At 46.9% G+C, this 20,594-nt stretch overlaps 2 protein-coding genes across 2 annotated transcripts; one reads left to right on the forward strand and one right to left on the reverse strand.

Annotated features, from left to right (window-relative positions):
• The first annotated feature begins 12,002 nt into the window (after positions 1-12,002).
• Positions 12,003-13,442, forward strand: LOC123098642 (uncharacterized). The gene is made up of 3 exons (XM_044520690.1): positions 12,003-12,304; positions 12,400-12,614; positions 12,989-13,442. Exons 1-3 carry the CDS (start codon positions 12,074-12,076, stop codon positions 13,242-13,244), a joined length of 702 nt encoding a protein of 233 aa, XP_044376625.1. The 5' UTR covers positions 12,003-12,073; the 3' UTR covers positions 13,245-13,442.
• A 312-nt stretch (positions 13,443-13,754) lies between these two features.
• LOC123098641 (2-hydroxy-6-oxononadienedioate/2-hydroxy-6-oxononatrienedioate hydrolase 1) lies at positions 13,755-15,528 on the reverse strand. Its single transcript, XM_044520689.1, has 4 exons — positions 14,793-15,528; positions 14,620-14,712; positions 14,353-14,420; positions 13,755-14,173 (listed from the first exon to the last, which is right to left on the reverse strand). The coding sequence occupies exons 1-4, from the start codon at positions 15,456-15,458 to the stop codon at positions 14,032-14,034; spliced, it is 969 nt and encodes a 322-aa protein (XP_044376624.1). The 5' UTR covers positions 15,459-15,528; the 3' UTR covers positions 13,755-14,031.
• Positions 15,529-20,594: the final 5,066 nt, after the last annotated feature.

Here is a 20,594-nt window from a genome sequence, read left to right on the forward strand (position 1 = left end):
CACAGCGTAATAGTGTGTCCGAACGTCGTAACCGTACTTTATTAGATATGGTGCGATATATGATGTCTCTTACCGATTTACCACTATCGTTTCGGGGTTATGCTTTAGAGACGGCTGCATTCACGTTAAATAGGGCACCATCTAAATCCGTTGAGACGACACCATATGAACCGTGGTTTGGCAAGAAACCCAAGCTGTCGTTTCTTAAAGTTTGGGGTTGCGATGCTTATGTGAAAAAGCTTCAACTTGATAAGCTTGAACCCAAATCATAGAAATGCGTCTTCATAGGATACCCAAAGGAGACTGTTGGGTACACCTTCTATCACAGATCCGAAGGCAAGATTTTCGTTGCTAAGAATGGATCCTTTCTAGAGAAGGAGTTTCTCTCGAAAGAAGTGAGTGGGAGGAAAGTAGAACTTGATGAGGTAATTGTACCTTCTCCCGAATTGGAAAGTAGTTCATCACAAAAATCAGTTCTAGTGATGCCTACACCAATTAGTGAGGAAGTTAATGATTATGATCATGAAACTTCAGATCAAGTTACTACCAAACCTCGTAGGTCAACCTGAGTACGTTCCGCACCAGAGTGGTACGGTAATCCTGTTCTGGAAGTCATGTTACTAGACCATGACGAACCTATGAACTATGAGGAAGCGATGACGAGCCCAGATTCCGCGAAATGGCTTGAGGACATGAAATTTGAGATGGGATCCATGTATGAGAACAAAGTGTGGACTTTGGTTGACTTGCCCGATGATCGGCAAGCCATAGAGAATAAATGGATCTTCAAGAAGAAGACGGACGCTGACGGTAATGTTACTGCCTACAAAGCTCGACTTGTTGAGAAAGGTTTTGGACAAGTTCAAGGAGTTGACTATGATGAGACCTTCTCACCCGTAGTGATGCTTAAGTCTGTCCGAATCATGTTAGAAATCGCCGCATTTTAGGATTATGAAATCTGGCAAATGGATGTCAAAACTGCGTTCTTTAATGGATATCTTAAAGAAGAGTTATATATGATGCAACCAGAAGGTTTTGTCGATCCTAAAGGTGCTAACAAAGTGTGCAAGCTCCAGCGATCCATTTATGGACTGGTGCAAGCCTCTCGGAGTTGGAATATACGCTTTGATGAGGTGATCAAAGCATGTGGTTTTATACAGACTTTTGGAGAAGCCTGTATTTACAAGAAAGTGAGTGGGAGTTCTGTGGCATTTCTAATATTATATGTGGATGACATATTGTTGATTGGAAATGATACAAAATTTCTGGATAGCATAAAAGGATACTTGAATAAGAATTTTTTAATGAAAGACCTCGGTGAAGTTGCTTATATATTGGGCATCAAGATCTACAGAGATAGATCTAGACGCTTAATTGGACTTTTACAAAGCACATACCTTGATAAAGTTTTGAAGAAGTTCAAAATGGATCAGTCAAAGAAAGGGTTCTTGCCTGTGTTACAAGGTGTAAAGTTGAGTCAGACTCAATGCCCGACCACTGCAGAAGATACAGAGAAATTGAAAGTCATTCCCTATGCCTCAGCGATAGGTTCTGTCATGTATGCAATGCTGTGTACCAGACCTGATGTGTGCCTTGCTATAAGTATAGCGGGGAGGTACCAAAGTAATCCAGGAGTGGATCATTGGACAGCGGTCAAGAACATCCTGAAATACCTGAAAAGGACTAAGGATATGTTTCTCGTTTATGGAGGTGACAAAGAGCTCGTCGAAAATGGTTACGTCGATGCAAGCTTTGACACTGATCCGGATGACTCTAAGTCGCAAACCGGATACGTATTTATATTGAATGGTGGAGCTGTTAGTTGATGCAGTTCCAAGCAGAGCGTCGTGGTGGGATCTACGTGTGAAGCGGAGTACATAGTTGCCTCGGAAGCAGCAAATGAAGGAGTCTGGATGAAGGAGTTCATATCCGATCTAGGTGTAATACCTAGTGCATCGGGTCTAATGAAAATCTTTTGTGACAATACTGGAGCAAGAGCCTTGGCGAAGGAATCCAGATTTCACAAAAGAACCAAACACATCAAGAGACGCTTCAATTCCGTCCGCGATCAAGTCAAGGAGGGAGACATAGAGATTTGCAAAATACATACAGATCTGAATGTTGCAGACCCGTTGACTAAGCCTCTTCCACGAGCAAAACATGATCAGCACCAAGACTCCATGGGTGTTAGAATCATTACTATGTAATCTAGATTATTGACTCTAGTGCAAGTGGGAGACTGAAGGAAATATGCCCTAGAGGCAATAATAAAGTTGTTATTTATATTTCCTTATTTCATGATAAATGTTTATTATTCATGCTAGAATTGTATTAACCGAAAACTTAGTACATGTGTGAATACATAGACAAAACAGAGTGTCCCTACTATGCCTCTACTTGACTAGCTCGTTGATCAAAGATGGTTATGTTTCCTGACCATAGACATGCGTTGTCATTTGATGAACGGAATCACATCATTAGAGAATGATGTGATGGACAAGACCCATCCGTTAGCTTAGCATTATGACCGTTTAGTTTTATTGCTGTTGCTTTCTTCATGACTTATACATGTTCCTCTGACTATGATTATGCAACTACCGAATACCGGAGGAACACCTTGTGTGCTATCAAACGTCACAACGTAACTGGGTGATTATAAAGATGCTCTACAGGTGTCTCCGAAGGTGTTTGTTGGGTTGGCATAGATCAAGATTAGGATTTGTCACTCCGTGTATCGGAGAGGTATCTCTGGGCCCTCTCAGTAATGCACATCACTATAAGCCTTGCAAGCAATGTGACTAATGAGTTAGTTGCGGGATGATGCATTACGGAACGAGTAAAGAGACTTGCCGGTAATGAGATTGAACTAGGTATGATGATACCGACGATCGAATCTCGGGCAAGTAACATACCGATGACAAAGGGAACAATGTATGTTGTTATGCGGTTTGACCGAGAAAGATCTTCGTAGAATATGTAGGAGCCAATATGAGCATCCAGGTTCCGCTATTGGTTATTGACCGGATATGTGTCTCGGTCATGTCTACATAGTTCTCGAACCCGTAGGGTCCGCACGCTTAACGTTCGATGACAATTTGTATTATGAGTTATGTGTTTTGGTGACCGAAGGTTGTTCGGAGTCCCGGATGAGATCACAGACATGACGAGGAGTCTTGAAATAGTCGAGAGGTAAAGATTCAGATATTGGAAGGTTGTATTCGGACATCGGAATGGTTCCGAGTGATTCGGGTATTTTTCCGGAGTACCGGGAGGTTACCGGAACCCCCCGGGGAAGTGTTGGGCCAGCATGGGCCTAAGGGAGAGAGAGGGAAGCCCGCGGGCGGTGGCCGCGCTCCCCCTCCTAGTGAGTCCGAATAGGACAAGGAGGAGGGGGCGGCGCCCCCCTTCCCTTTCCCTCCCCCTCTCCTTCCTATTCCCTCCGGTGGAGAAAGGAAAAAGGGGGGGGGCGAATCCTACTTGGACTAGGAGTCCAAGTAGGACCCCCCCTTGGAGCGCCCCTCCTGGCCGCCGGCCTCCTCCCCCCTCCTTTATATACGGGGGCGGGGGGCACCCCAAAGGCACATGCACCAAGATTTCTCTTAGAAGTGTTCGGTGCCCCTCTCCACAGTTTACGCCTCCGTTCATAGCGTCGTAGTGCTTAGGCGAAGCCCTGCGCGGATCAGATCACCAACACCGTTGCCACGCCGTCATGCTGACGGAACTCTCCCTCGACCCTCTACTGGATCAAGAGTTCGAGGGACGTCATCGAGCTGAATGTGTGCTGAACACAGAGGTGTCGTACGTTCGGTACTTGGATCGGTTGGATCGTGAAGACGTTCGACTACATCAACCGCGTTAACATAACGCTTCCGCTTTCGGTCTACGAGGGTACGTGGACACACTCTCCCCCTCTCGTTGCTATGCATCTCCTAGATAGATCTTGCGTGATCGTAGGAATTTTTTTGAAATTGCATGCTACGTTTCCCAACATCTCCGAGGGTGTCTGTTGAGTTGTCAAGGATCAAGACTGGGATTTGTCACTCCGTATGACGGAGAGGTATCTCAGGGCCCACTCGGTAATACAAGATCACAATAAGCTTGCAAGCAATGTGATCAATGAGTTATCACGGGATCTTGTATTATGGAACGAGTAAAGAGACTTGCCGGTAACGAGATTGAACTAGGTATGGAGATACTGACGATCGAATCTCGAGCAAGTAACATACCGATAGACAAAGGGAACTGCATACGGGATTAGCTGAATCCTTGACATCGAGGTTCGACCGATAACATCTTCGTAGAATATGTAGGAACCAATATGGGCATCCAGGTCCCACTATTGGTTATTGACCGTAGAGGTGTCTCGGTCATGTCTGCATAATTCTCGAACCCGCATGGTCTACACACTTAACGTTTGGTAATGATATAAGTATAGTTGAGTCATTATGGTGGTTACCGAAGGTTGTTCGGTGTCCCGGATGAGATCGGACGTGACGAGGAACTCCGGAATGGTCCGGAGGTGAAGATTGATATATTGGACGAAGGGTATTGGAGTGTGGAATTGTTCCGGGGGTACCGGGTGATGACCAGCGTCATCGAAAGGGGTTTCGGGGGGGCCCGACAAGTGTTGGGGGCCCCATGGGCCAAGGGGAGGGGGCAAACCAGCCCACTAAGGGGCTGAGCGCCCCCCTCACCCCAGCTCACATAACCAGGAGGGTTGGGGCGCCCCCTAGGGCTTCCCACCTCTCGGCTTGGGGGGCAAGTCACCCTAGGGGAGATCCCATCTGCCCTGGCCGCCGCCCCCCCTTGGGGAAACCCTAGGGGCACCACCCCCTCCTTCCTTCTCCTATATATAGAGAGGTAGAGAGAGGGCAGCCGCACCCTTGAGCACATCTCCACACCACGGCGCTGCCTCTCCTCTCCCTCGCACCCCTCTTCCTCTCTGTAGTGCTTAGCGAAGCTCTGCTGAGATTCCACTGATGTCTACTACACAACCTTCTTCTTGTAGACGTTGTTGGGCCTCCAAGTGCAGAGGTTTGTAGGACAGTAGCAAATTTCCCTCAAGTGGATGACCTAAGGTTTATCAATCCGTGGGAGGCGTAGGTTGAAGATGGTCTCTCCCAAACAACCCTGCAACCACATAACAAAGAGTCTCTTGTGTCCCCAACACACCCAATACAATGGTTGTATAGGTGCACTAGTTCGGCAAAGAGATGGTGATACAAGTGCAATATGGATGGTAGATATAGGTTTTTGTAATATGAAAATATAAAAACAGCAAGGTAACTAATAATAAAAGTGAGCGTAAACGGTATTGCAATGCGTTGAAACAAGGCCTAGGGTTCATACTTTCACTAGTGCAAGTTCTCTCAACAATAATAACATAATTAGATCATATAACAATCCCTCGACATGCAACAAAGAGTCACTCCAAAGTCACTAATAGCGGAGAACAAACGAAGAGATTATTGTAGGGTACGAAACCACCTCAAAGTTATTCTTTCGGATCGATCTATTCAAGAGTTCGTACTAGAATAACACCTTAAGACACATATCAACCAAAACCCTAATGTCACCTAGATACTCCAATGTCACCTCAAGTATCCGTGGGTATGATTATACGATATGCATCACACAATCTCGGATTCATCTATTCAAACCAACACAAAGTACTTCAAAGAGTGCCCCAAAGTTTCTACTGGAGAGTCAAGACGAAAACATGTGCCAACCCCTATGCATAAGTTCACGAGGTCACGGAACTCGCAAGTTGATCACCAAAACATACATCAAGTGGATCACGTGATATCCCATTGTCACCACAGATAAGCACATGCAAGACATACATCAAGTGTTCTCAAATCCTTAAAGACTCAATCCGATAAGAAAACTTGAAAGGGAAAACTCAATCCATTACAAGAGAGTAGAGGGGAAGAAACATCATAAGATCCAACTATAATAGCAAAGCTTGCGATACATCAAGATCGTACCACCTCAAGAACACGAGAGAGAGAGAGAGAGAGAGATCAAACACATAGCTACTGGTACATACCCTCAGCCTCGAGGGTGAACTACTCCCTCCTCGTCATGGAGAGCGTCGGGATGATGAAGATGGCCACTGGAGAGGGATTCCCCCCTCCGGTAGGGTGCCGGAACGGGTCTAGATTTGTTTTCGGTGGCTACAGAGGCTTGCGGCGGCGGAACTCCCGATCTAGGTTATGTTCTGGGGGTTTCTGTATATATAAGAGGTTTTGGCGTCGACAACAAGTCAGGGGGGTCTCCAGGCTGTCCACGAGGTAGGGGGCGCGCCCAGGGGGGTGGGCGCGCCTCCCACCCTCGTGGGCAGCCCGGGACTCTTCTGGAACAACTCTTTTACTCCATGGCCTTCTTCTGGTCCAAAAATAAGCTCCGTCAAGTTTCAGGTCAATTGGACTCCGTTTGGGTTTCCTTTTCTGCGATACTCAAAAACAAGGAAAAAACAGAAACTGGCACTGGGCTCTAGGTTAATAGGTTAGTCCCAAAAATCATATAAAATAGCATATAAATGCATATAAAACATCCTAGAAGGATAATATAATAGCATGAATACTTCATAAATTATAGATACGTTGGAGACGTATCATCCACCACCACCACCGCCACCACGCCATCGTGCTGCCGGAGGACTCGAGCTACTACTTCACCATCGCTCGCTGGATTGAGGAGGTGAAGGCCTCATCAAGCCGTACGTGTGTTGAACGCGAAGGTGCCGTCCGTTCGGCACTAGATCGGGAGTTCGCGGGACGGATCGTGATTGGACCGCGAAGACGTTCAACTACATGAACCACGTTTCTTAACGCTTCCGCTTAGCGATCTACAAGGATATGTAGATCCAATCTCTCCTCTCGTAGATGGTCATCTCCTAGATTGGATCTTGGTGAGCGTAGGAAATTTTTTGTTTCCCATGCAACGTTCCCCAACAAAAGGGAGGGTGGGTAGACTCCCAACGGATTTTGTCAAGCTTAATGTGGATGCGTCTTTTGATCATGAAATGCTTAGGGGCACTGCTGGAGCAGTCCTTAGAGATGACAAAGAAAATTTCATTGTTGGCGGATACTAGAAGATTGATTGGTGTGCAGATGCTCTGACAGCAGAAACCCTGGCCCTTAGATTGGGCTTATCTCTAGCACAAAAGGCGGGCTGTAACCGGCTTGTTATTAATTCGGACAATATGGTAGTAATCAATACAATGAAGAAAGGAGGTCAGTCTGTAGGAGTTGCGGCGATAGTTTTTGATCATTGCTATTTCCTGGCTTGTGATTTTCCCCTTAGTAGTTTCGAACATTGTAATAGGGAGGCAAATAATGTTGCTCATGAACTTGCTAGATTAGCGAAATGTTCAGATTGTAGGGATTGGTTTGAGGAGCCTATGGATGAGATTGTACCTTTTTTTCATAGACGATGTACCCATTATTTCTAATTAATAAAGTTTTATTTTTCAAAAAAGAGGATGTAGTATAATTGTGTACCAAAAAGGTTAGATATCTAAAAGAACTGCAAGAAGGTGCTTTCTTAGCTGTATTGCATGTACTCCCTCCAGTCTATATTAGTTGTACTAAATCAGCGTCAATTTATATGGATAGGAGGAGGTGCTAGATTTCATCTCACACAACATCTTTTAACTACAAATTTCACAAATGAAAGTATATTTACACTTTAGAGCATGCTTGATTTGATACAAACATTTTGCTTGCCAAAGTATGGGCAAAGCCAAAACAATTGGGTGTCAATCTGTTGCCTACTAAATTGCTTTGCCAATCCCATAGTTAGAGAGCTGCTAGAACATGAGGCCTCTTAGCGACTTGGGCTTTGTGACGGTCGAAACAACCCGAAATTATGATCACCCGGTTGACGTTACAACAACCGGAAAGTACATCATCTAGTATGAATATACTGAATAATCTCACGGTCTAAGGAATTATGTAAAGGTTACATGTTGTGTGATTCCACTAATAACCGAATGACGATATGATCTCGGAGTATATATCAATTGGTTGGGTCTATTCAACATATGTGTTATTCCAAGAATGTGTCATCAAAGTTGTCGTCATCTTTGTTACATAACTATACCCATGATCAGGAAAATAGAACCATCATGCAACACTTGAGCTAGTCTTAGAGGCGAGACTAGAACTCTATTTTACCTTTTATTATCCTGCACATGCATATGAGTTTTCCTATGAGCGTCTTGGTTATGCAGACTTGAGAACCATTGCAATTATAACATAGACAATAAACATTAATTACGAACATGGAAATAAATACTCCCTCCGTCCATAAGTATAAGTCGTTTTAGATATTTCAATATGGACTACATACGGAGCAAAATGAGTGAATTATACTACAAATATGTCTATATACATCCGTATGTACTATATATTGAAATCTCTAAAAGACTTATATTTATGAACGAAGGGAGTCATGACTTCTATTATTGCCTTAAGGGCATATTTTCTTCAGGCCGCAGCTGACATGATACTTCGACGTCATGACGAGACGATCATATTTGTTGCATACAGATACCGGTTCAACTACAACGATGTGTTGGAGGCGAATATACATGCGATGATGCAAGGCATGGCTCTAGCCCTGCAACACATTGAGCTTCCGGTCATTGCGCATTTAGAGATGATTCACTATTTCGTTCTCCGTATGGCCATCTAGCATTGGAGATCAAAGAGTTGAGAGGTGTTCAGAAGTTTTATTCCGCAAAAGCTTCATCGCAATCAGAATAGTGTAGTAGATTGTTTGGCAAGATATAGTCACACCAAAGGTAGCACCGTTGTCTGGCTACACAGAGAACCACATGTATTGAGGAATTCCTGCCTCTTACTTGTAACTCTATAATCTTGAATAAACTCCTCCCGGCCCTTTGTCTGAAAATAAAAACTCATCCCACCCCCCGAGGCAAGAAAGATGCTTGAATTGAAGGAAATATGACCTAGAGGCAATAATAAAGTTGTTATTTATATTTCCTTATATCATGATAAATGTTTATTATTCATGCTAGAATTGTATTGACCGGAAACTTAGTACATGTGTGAATACATAGACAAAACAGAGTGTCCCTAGTATGCCTCTACTTGACTAGCTCGTTAATCAAAGATGGTTAAGTTTCCTAACCATAGACATGTGTTGTCATTTGATGAACGGGATCACATCATTAGAGAATGATGTGATGGACAATACCCATCCTTTAGCTTAGCATAATGATCGTTAAGTTTTATTGCTATTGCTTTCTTCATGACTTATACATATTCCTCTGACTATGAGATTATGCAACTCCCGAATACCGGAGAAACTCCTTGTGTGCTATCAAACGTCACAAGGTAACTGGGTGATTATAAAGATGCTCTACAGGTGTCTCCGAAGGTGTTTGTTGGGTTGGCATAGATCAAGATTAGGGTTTGTCACTCCGAGTATCAGAGAGGTATCTCTGGGCCCTCTCGGTAATGCACATCACTATAAGCCTTGCAAGCAATGTGACTAATGAGTTAGTTACGGGATGATGCACTACGGAACGAGTAAAGAGACTTGCCGGTAACGAGATTGAACTAAGTATACCGACGATCGAATCTCGGGCAAGTAACATATCGATGACAAAGGGAATTACGTATGTTGTCATAAGGTTCGACCGATAAAGATCTTCGTATAATATGTAGGAGCCAATATGGGCATCCAGGTTCCGCTATTGGTTATTGACCAGAGAGGTGTCTCGGTCATGTCTACATAGTTCTCGAACCCGTAGGGTCCGCACACTTAACGTTCGTTGACAATATAATATAATATGAGTTATGTATGTTGGTGACCGAATGTTGTTCGAAGTCCCGGATGTGATCACAGACATGACGAGGAACTCCGGAATGGTCCGGAGATAAAATTGATATATGGGATAATAGTGTTTGGTCTCCAGAAGGGTTCCGGAATTCACCGGAAGGGGTTCCGGATGTTTCCCGAAATGTTTGGGTACGAGAACACTTTATTTGGGCCAAAAGGGAAAGCCCGCAAGGTTTTTGGAAAGCGCAAAAGGAAGTTTTGCGGAGTCCAGGGGCCAGACGCCAGGGTCCGTGGCGTCTGGGTCCAGACGCCGGGAACCCTGGCATCTGGCCCTGGAGTCCGAAAAGGACTCTTGCCTTTCGGGTGAAACCAACTTTGTGGAGGCTTTCACTCCAAGTTTCGACCCCAAGGCTCAACATATAAATAGAGGGGCAGGGCTAGCACCCAAGACACATAAAAAAACACCAAGCCGTGTGCCGGCAACCCCGTCCCCTCTAGTTTATCCTCTGTCTAGTTTCTGTAGTGCTTGGCGAAGCCCTGCGGAGATTGTTCTTCACCAACACCGTCACCACGCCGTCGTGCTGCCGGAACTCATCTACTACTCCGCCCGTCTTGCTGGATCAAGAAGGCGAGGACGTCATCGAGCTGAACGTGTGCTGAACGCGGAGGTGCCGTACGTTCGGTACTTGATCGGGACGGATCGTGAAGGTGTACGACTACATCAACCGCGTTGATAAACGCTTCCGCTTTGTGATCTTCAAGGGTATGAAGATACACTCCCCTTCTCGTTGCTACGCATCTCCTAGATAGATCTTGCGTGGTTGTAGGATTTTTTTTAAATTGCATGCTACGTTCCCCAACATGAATGCCTTTACACCTATCATGTCAAATAGCCATCAATGCATATTTATTATATATCTACATTCTAGCTTGACACTATTTTTATTACCTTTCGGTTTGAAAGAGTTCACTCTCCACTCAATCCCAACCTTTGACATCCATCTAGAACCCATCAGACTCCTCTGATTTGGAAAATAATTATAGACGAAACGGTATGAAAAAAGGGCGTTGGGGAGCTCAAACTGCACCCCCGCATCTACATCCAACTCAATCAAACCTGTAAGCGACCATCTCACTCATGTTTTGAATGGGAAAGTATTTTATAAGTATATATCAGTGCTCCCAACTCCCAAGGATGTGCAACTACACAGGTGCAGTGTTACGTGCTTGTTTGAGTTTTTCTTTGCAGTGTTGCAAGTCCATTGTTTTTATTTTTTTGCAAAATAAGTTCATTTAAAAAACATTGGTAATCCGATACAACATTTTGTAGTTTATGTAGTCTAATGAAGACAAGTGAGTTCCGTTGGCTAAACCCTTTAGCTGCAAAAAAGAAAAAAGTCGCGTGGTGGCAAAGAAGATAGTTCGTGTGAGGGGAAGAAATATTGACTCCAGAACGAACAGCGCCGACAATGGTTGCCCTAGCGATTAATTATGTGCGCGAAGCAAAAACTAAATCTACACCCAAGATCAACAGGTGGCCGACGTTCCTAGCAGGACGACTTGTCCTTAATGTCGATGCTTCATTCACAGAGGGCGATTATGCATGGTCTTGTGATGCTGTCATCCGTGATCACCGGGGATCTTTCATGTCGACGTCCATGACGAGATTAGAACATGTAGCTGATGTGTTCACGGCAGAAGCGGCAGCTCTGCTTGAAGGACTGAAGCTAGCAAGAGATACGGGATGCAATAACTTGGTGGTGAGATCGGATAATATCACGGTGGTGATGTACTTAGATTCAATGAAGGTTATTCTATGGTGGCAGCGCCGGTTCTTTACGAATGTCGTAGTTATCTAGTAGATTTCGGGAGGATTATTATTGAGCATTGTATTAGAGAGTCAAATTATGTAGCTCATAAGCTGGCTAGATGGAGACGTACTAATAATCCATCTCGTTGGATTGATGCCCCGCCTGATTTTATTGTGAGTCTGCTGGCAGACGATATATCCATCCTTTGATTAATAAAGTAAGCTTTCCCCCTAAAAAAAGAAAAAAGTCGCAAAATTAATAGCAAAGGAATTGAGTTTTACGCATGATGAATATCCGCATCATTCTGAGGATCTCTAGCAAATTTGATAATGCCACAAGGGCCAAACCGCAAAAGTTCTCTAATATCTCGCGCTTCGAACGTTATCTCCAACCTCTCGTCTTGTGTCCCATCCACGTCTCTCCGGCGTGCCCGCTCCAACTCTCATCCAATGGCCTCGCCGCACGCCGACCCGCAGCAGCAGCACCACGCGTCGGCGACACCACTCCTGCTCGCCGTACGCCACATCCCGTTCCCCGGGGCCCAGCGCCCCCGCGCGCTCCCCGCCCCGGACCTCGCCCCTCTCGCGCGCCGCCTCGACGAGCTCGCCGCGGCGGCGGCCGCACACCCGCTCCTGAAGCCGCTCTTCGACCTCCGCCACCACCTCTCAACCTTCTCCCAGGTACGAAAACATTCACGCCCTAGTGGAGCTTCGTGAAAACGCGCGCCGGCGATCTTCTGAACTGACGCCGTAGGCCCGGCCGATGTGAGGAGCAGAGCAGGAGGCAGAGGATGGTGGCGATGCGGCAGGCGGCGTGCCCGCTGGCCGGCGGCGAGGGCTGCTTCGCGGCGGTGCTGGGCGGGTCCGTGGCCGGCATGGTGGTGTCCAACGGCGTCAACAGCTTCCTCAGCCTCTACAACACCGTGCTCGTCATCCGGCTCGTCCTCACCTGGTTCCCCAACACGCCGCCCGCCATCGTCTCGCCCCTCAGGTGCGCACACAGCCACACACATTGCAAACTGTAAGACGCAACGCACTATCCCAGCAGTAGTAATACTGCAATGATGCGTCAGACCAATCGAACGACACAAGAAAACCACCACATTCCATTTCCATAGCCTTTTTTCAGTTGCTAGCGTGTACTCTACTGGTAGTGCTCCTTGCATCGGATGATTCAGAGAACGTAGGGAATTGAAATTGGTCACTGGCACCTACCACTAAGACGCAGTGATCGCAATCACTATCATAATCTTGGTTAAAAGTCGTAAGGGGGCGCGACAGTGCAAAAGCAGAAAGGCTTTTGCTTAACGAAACGTGCGTACAGTTTGGTTTGGCGACTTTCTGAAGATGTTTTGTGGCGTGCAGCACGGTGTGTGACCCGTACCTGAACATCTTCCGGGGCATCATCCCGCCGCTGGGAGGGCTGGACCTGTCCCCCATCCTCGCCTTCCTGGTGCTCAACGCCCTCACCGGCACCGCCGCCGCGCTCCCGGCCGAGCTCCCCTCCCAGAAGACCGCGTCCGGCTCGGTGCACCCTGACGAGCTCACCGCCAACCAGAGGAAATGGACGCGGAGATTCCGCCCGGGGAAATCGCAGGAGGCAGAGGATGCTGCTCGCTAGACTGCTGCAATTTTCTTACCATTTTCTTGCATCAACCGGCTGTCAAACGCAATTTTGGCGTGCTCCACAACCATCAAATGTGTACTGTCGTTCGGCATGTCGAATTACCACTGAGGCCTGATTTTTCTTCTTCCGAATGTGTATGTAGAGGAACCAAACTGCTTGACTGTAATGCCATTTTTTGGGTCTTTATGAGTTTCTCACCTTGTTGATTGCTTGTGGAAATCAAACAAATGTCCATGTTTCTAGGGAGTCCACATAATATGACAAAATTGCTCAAACATTAAACAAACAGACCTCCTGTCTTCTAAATATGGAAGTTAACAACAACCTTTTTATGCGCGCAGTTCATTTGAACAAGCAAAGCCCCACCGAAACTTTGTTTAGACGAAAACTCGAATGAAACTATACAACTAGCTATATGATCAACTAGAAAAGATCTTGTAAAAACATCCTCAGAAGTTACATTACAGGTCAGAGTTCGATGGTTCTTCCTTTGCTACCCGGAACAAGTAACTGCAACCACTATCCCTGCTCAAGGAGTGAAGTGGTTTTCCTTTATTGGCTGAAACATAGTTTTACAACCTATAATGTACACCCTCTGTTCCTAAATATAAGACGTTTTGGCAGTTCAATTTAAGCTGCCAAAACGTTTTATACAGTTCAATTTAGGCTGCCAAAACGTCTTATATTTAGAAACAGCGTTAATACAATGCAATAGCAACAGGACAGGACTCCTCAACCTCAGGAATGTTCTGTGTATTCCGGAGGGAGCTGACCATATGAACTACTGATCATGCTGGTTTGGGGACTTTTGAGAGGCAAGCAAGAAGTCCAAGACGACCTCGTTGAACCGATCCGGGTCCTCCATCTGCGGCACATGCCCGGTTTCCTTGAAGATTTCCAACCTCACATTCTCTCCTAAGCACCTGAAACCATCATAAGCACACTAGTAATCAAACAAGGGGTTATGCTGCAGTTTGTAAATTTGCATCACAGTGTAGCAATTTTACAGTATATACATGGACCATGGTAAGCAATGGAGCAAAAGTAAGATAAACCATTCAAAGTCACTGTCGGTTCTTGCACTTGGATGGCTATGGATTACCTCTTGACAGCAAACGCCTTGTCCAAAGGGAATATCTGGTCATGGTCTCCCCAGATGAGCAAAACATCCTGCCATCCATAAGATCGAACACCGAGTTAGCAGAGGTTTTGTTACGGCTCTGAAAGATACACTACTGTATTTGAGAAATACTCCCTCAGTCCCATAATATAAGAGCGTTTTTAACACTAGTGTTAAAAACGCTCTTATATTATGGGACATACAGTGTGGCTGCGTAGAATTTGCTCTTCATTTTGTGCAGAGTTTTACCTGCTCCAAGGGTGTAAGTTGGAACTCATCTGTCCCTATAATTATGGCCTTCATGAGCTCGATCTTCTCTTCCCTCTTATCACTGAAAAGTTTCTGCAAATTGACAAGATCACTACTGTGCTGGCATTTATTGATCAATCAGTGTAGTGTAGAGGCAACAATGGATGGGCTACCTGCACGCCCTCTCTGATCAGGAAGTCCGGCAGCATGGAGGTGACCTGCCTCCGGTAGAACGAGAGCTCCATGAGCCGCCGCGCCGAGCGCGCGTCCAGCGGCATGAGTAATTCCGCCATGCTCGCCCACTCGCCGCCGGCGCGCTGGAGGAACGCCCTGTCGTCCTCCGCCGTCTTGAGCAGGTCGGAGTTGGATATCACCACGGGGCCGACCCTCCCGGGCCCCGCCGCGCGGGCCAGGGAGTAGGCCACGAACCCGCCGTAGCTCGTGCCGGCCACGGCGACGCGCGCCGTCGCCGGGAGGCCCGGGAGCGCGTCGAGCAGCGCGGCGAGCGCGGCGGCCTGCGCCGACTCGGAGGGGGCCGGGGAGGAGGGGCTGGGGGAGGAGCCGCCGAAGCAGAGCAGGTCCGGGACGACGACGTGGAAGCGGCGGGAGAAGGGGCCCACCTGGCGGCGCCACTGCCATGTGGCCATGGGCCCGAAGCCGTGGATGAGCAGGAGCGGCGGCAGGCGCGGCTCCCCCGGCGGCGCCCAGTAGTGGATCGTTCGAGCCCCGCTGCCCTCGCCGGGGTCGCGGGGGAGGGTGACGGTGTGGGGGCAGAGGCCGGCGGCGTGGAAGGCGCGGCGCGAGAGGTACTCCATCACCGGGAGGAAGCTGAAGCCCATGGTGGCGCGGCGCCGAGCACGTGCACCAGTGCAGCTTGAGCGACGAGAACTGAAGCGGGCGAACTCGATGGGTGATAAATAGCCGTATAGAGCGGTGGCCGCTGGGGGTGCACCGACGCGTCAGAGCAAATTCTGTCGGCTATGGCATACCTCATACGTACTCCCTCTTCCAAAATAAATAACCCAACTTTATACTAAAGTTAGTACCTTGAGTCATCTATTTTAGAACGGAGAAAGTATGTACAAGTACAGCGTGCTGTAGAATATACACGACAATTTCTGTTACAAGGCTAAAAATGGAAACAGACAATGTGCAGGTGTTTATATTGATCAATAATTTTCAAATAATGGACGTCGATAACTGTCACACGTGTGGCAGGAAGGGAGGCGCATCACGGACGAGACTTGCCTGCTCCCCGCGCGTGCGCTCATTCGTACTTCCGCGTACGTGACTTGATTTGATTGGAACAAAATAAGGTCTGCCCCACCTCCTTAAAATCAGGGGGAGATGATTAAATTAGAAAGGAAAAAGGGAAAAAGACAGCCGTAGGATGAAGTGGGAGCACGGATGAGAGCATGGGGAGGGAGCAGGCAAGCCGGATCCAGCGCACCACACGTCTCTAAAGCAAACAGATTGCCACGTCATCGCATGCATGCACATGAGAATCTTTTTGGATTTCCAGTTTTTAAAATATTTTATCTTTTAAATGAAAAATCTGATTAAAGATCCGTTTTCACCATTAAATCCATCGCCACTAGATCTTCGAAACTAGATCTCATATCGATATGTTTCGACGACTTTTTTTGTTACAAGTTGCCATGTCTATTGCACATAAATTGCCATGGTGTTTACACTGAATTTGCCATGATATGTTTCAGCTATTTTTCTTCTATGTTTAAAGTAAATTTTGACATATTAAAAAAAGGGGACTTAAGAAACTAGACTTGCCATGAACCATAAACTAAAATTGCCATGATACATGCACTTAAAATTGCCATGGTTCATACAAAAAAATGGTTAAAGTAATGGAATTGCCATGGTCAAAATACTAAAATTGTCATGACCTATAAACTAAAATTGCTACATGGCAACTTTAGTCTAAACACTATGGCAACTACAGTGTAAATATTATGGCAACTTTTGGCCAATTTTTTTTCGTCGAAACATATCAAGATGTGATCTAGTTTTGAAGATCTCGTCAAGACGAATTTAATGGTGAAAACGGATTTTTAGTTGAATTTTTTAAATAGGAGATAAAACATTTTAAAGCCGAAAACCAAAAAGATTCTCGCTGATGTCATCTGTTTTGACGTGGCAAAATGAATGGTAATGAAGGCGTTTGGGCCATGTTGCTTCGTGCCACACGTGTGAGCGTTATCATTTGGGCAAATAATTTGGTGTACACGTCAGTATACCAAAAGGAGTAGCCAACTGGATGTTCAATGGACCTGCTGTAATTTCTGGGTTTTTTTGCGAGTATGCTGTAATTTCTGTTAGTTCTAATTTTTTCAAACCGCAATGATGATTGATGAATAGATCAAAGTTTTCCCCCTTTCCAGATTCCTCAAACTCTGAATTTGAACTTGTATTTTCGTCATTCAGTTAATTGAAAGGGGTTATACCCGCTTCAAAAAAATTTCCTGAAAGAGACCGCATAGCGAGCGTCCATAAAAAGGAAATGCATAGTGAGGTACCGCTGATGCAAAGCAGGGTCAAGCTTGTCATCACTCAACAAGAAGCCCAACATGACCTCGTTGAACCGGGCAAGGTCCTCGATACGTGGACAATGGATTGTTTTCTTTATGACATCCACCTTTGCTTTTCCATCAAAACCCAAGGCCCCCGCGTCGCTCGGCAAGGGTGACACGGGTGGCGAACCCTAGCCGCCACTAGACCGACCCCCCCTCCTCCACCTCCTCCCCTCGTCATTGATGGTGCTTGTCGCGGGCAAGGCCCGTGCGGTGGCAGCGCGGCGGCGGTGGGCCATCGCCCATTGCCTCCCTCTCGAGCTGGCGGTGGTGCATTCCCGCATGCGGCGCTACGGGCGCGGATCTAGCGGATAGCCAGCATGCTGAGACTGGGCTCGACCCGCTGTAGTCGCCAGGGAGCAGTGGCGCACAAGCGGGCTCGTGTTGTAGACGCCGAAGCGGCGGTCCCAGATAGGTGGTGTGCGGCGTGTCACACGGACAACGCTCGACTAGGATGTGGTCGACGACGTTGCGGTCGGTGCTTGTGGCTGCTGCAGCCAGTGGTGGAGGCCCTGTGTGCCCCCAACTGGGCGTTTGACGCCGCCACGACCAGTGTTGGTGGTCCCGACAGGCTCCTGGCACTGCTCCCTGTTCGCTACACCCCTCCTCGTCAAGGCGACGCTACCCTGTGTTGTCGTCACGGGGCAGCCATCTCGGTCTCTGATCCGGTTGGCACGCCTCCCACTTGGGTCGACTAGGTGGGGAGAGGTTGTTTTGGCCCGTGGCAGGGTTGGCATGAGGCCAGGTTGTGGAGGCCTGTACCGGTGGTTGCGCCGTGCGGGTTGGTGGATGCCATGACAATGTCCCCGAACGGTGGTTCTTCTATCATAACTATGAAGGTGGAAGCCGGGGTGGCGGCCTCGGGATGCATCCCGGTGATGACCCACAAGTATAGGCGATCAATCGTAGTCCTTTCGATAAGCAAGAGTGTCGAACCCAATGAGGAGCACAAGGAAATGACAAGCAGTTTTCAGTAAGGTATTTTCTTCAAGCACTGAAATTATCGGTAAAATATAGTTTGATAGCAAAGTAATTCTTAACAAGTGACAAGTAGCGATAGTAACAAAGGTGCAGCAAGGTATCCCAATCCTCTGAAGGAAATAAGCCCTAGAGGCAATAATAAAGTTGTTATTTTATGTGTTCCTTATATCATGATAAATAATTATTATTCATGCTAGAATTGTATTAACCGGAAACTTGATATATTTGTGTGGATACATAGACAAAACACGGTGTCCCTAGTAAGCCTCTACTAGACTAGCTCGTTAACCAAAGATGGTTAAGTTTCCTAACCGTAGACATGTGTTGTCATTTGATGAACGGGATCACATCATTAGGAGAATAATGTGATGGACAAGACCCATCCGTTAGCTTAGCATAATGATTGTCCAATTTTATTGCTATTGCTTTCTTCATGCCAAATACATATTCCTCCGACTATGAGATTATGCAACTCCCGGATACCGGAGGAATGCCTTGTGTGCTATCAAATGCCATAACGCAACTGGGTGATTATAAAGATGCTCTACAGGTATCTCCGAAGGTGTTTGTTGGGTTGGCATAGATCGAGATTAGAATTTGTCACTCCGAGTATCGGAGAGGTATCTCTGGGCCCTCTCGGTAATACACATCATAAGAAACCTTCCAAGCAAAGTGACTAATAAGTTAGTTGCAGGATGATCTATTACAGAACGAGTAAAGAGAGTTGCGGGTAACGAGATTTAACTAGGTATGAAGATATCGACGATCGAATCTCGGGCAAGTAACATAATGATGACAAAAGGAATAATGTATGTTGTCATAACGGTTCGACCGAAAAAGATCTTCGTAGAATATGTAGGAGCCAATATGAGCATCTAGGTTCCGCTATTGGTTATTGACCGGAGAGGTGTCTCGTTCATGTCTACATAGTTCTCTAACTCGTAGGGTCCGCACGCTTAACGTTCGATGACGATATTGTATTATATGAGTTATGTGATTTGGTGACCGATTGGTGTTCAGAGTCCCGGATGAGATCACAGACATGATGAGGAGTCTCGAAATGGTCGAGAGATAAAGATTGATATATAGGACGATAGTATCCGGACACCGGAAGTGTTCCGGAGTGTACCAGGTACATATCGGGTCACCGGAAGGGGTTCCGGGCACCCGCGGCAAAAGATATGGGCCTTATGGGCCAAGAGGGGAAACGCATCAGCCACAAAGGGGCTGGTGCGCCCCCCATATGGGCTGGCCAAATTGGAGAAGGAAAGGGGAAGGAGGAAAGGAAAAAGGGAATAGGATTCCCCCTTCCCCCTCCTCCTTTCCTACTCCGAATAAGAATAGGAAAGGGGGGAGGCCGGATTGGGAGGACCCCAAGTAGGATTCCTCCTACTTGGGGCGTCCCCTTGGCTTCCTCCCCTCCCCTCCAACCTATATATATATATGTGGGGGGGGGACCGCTAGAACACACACCAACAATTGTTAGCCGTGTGCGGCGCCCCCTCCACAGTTTATGCCTCTGGTCATATCTTCGTAGTGCTTATGCGAAGCCCTGCGCGGATCACTTCACCATCACCGTCACCACACCGTCGTGCCGATGGAACTCTCCCTCGATACTTTGCTGGATCAAGAGTTCGAGGGATGTCATCGAGCTGAACGTGTGCAGAACTCGGAGGTGTCGTACGTTCGGTGCTTGATTGGTCGGAACGAGAAGAAGTTCGACTACATCAACCGCGTTTTCAAACGCTTCCGCTTTCGGTCTATGAGGGTACGTGGACATACTCTCCCCCTCTCGTTGCTATGCATCTCCTAGATAGATCTTGCGTGAGCATAGGATTTCTTTTGAAATTGCATGCTACGTTTCCCCACGGTGGCATCCGAGTCAGGTCTATGCGTAGATGATATGCACGAGTATAACACAAAGAGTTGCACTACAAAAAAAAGACACATCCATGACATTTTGGGCCGAACGAAATTTTTTCTGTCATACATATGACACTTCTATGATGATAATTGTGACAAAACCCAGTATCATTATAGATGTGCTGGGCTCCTACTTCTATGACAAAAAATTATGACAGAAAATGGGCTTTTCATCCTGGGCGGGCCGGAGACGCAGCTGCATGACATTCTTTGGGCTGTCCATGACGGAAAAAAACCGTGGTAGAAGCGAGGGCGAGGAAAATTTCGGGGAGTTCCCGGTTACGGTGGGAGGTCGGGGGCCCAGCGATGCGCGTTTCTCTCATACACGTACGCGCGTGTGTGCGAGGCGTTGGCTCTAACTGAACCCGAGCGAGGGGTTGGGCTCTAACTGAATCCGAGCGATCGATCGATGGTTGTTAACTGAACCCGATCGAGCGATTCCTTCGCTACTGCTGCTAACTGAAGCCGATCGATGCTGCCTCT

Source organism: Triticum aestivum, chromosome 4D, assembly GCF_018294505.1.
Source record: "Triticum aestivum cultivar Chinese Spring chromosome 4D, IWGSC CS RefSeq v2.1, whole genome shotgun sequence".
NCBI classification, from domain to species: Eukaryota; Viridiplantae; Streptophyta; class Magnoliopsida; order Poales; family Poaceae; genus Triticum; species Triticum aestivum.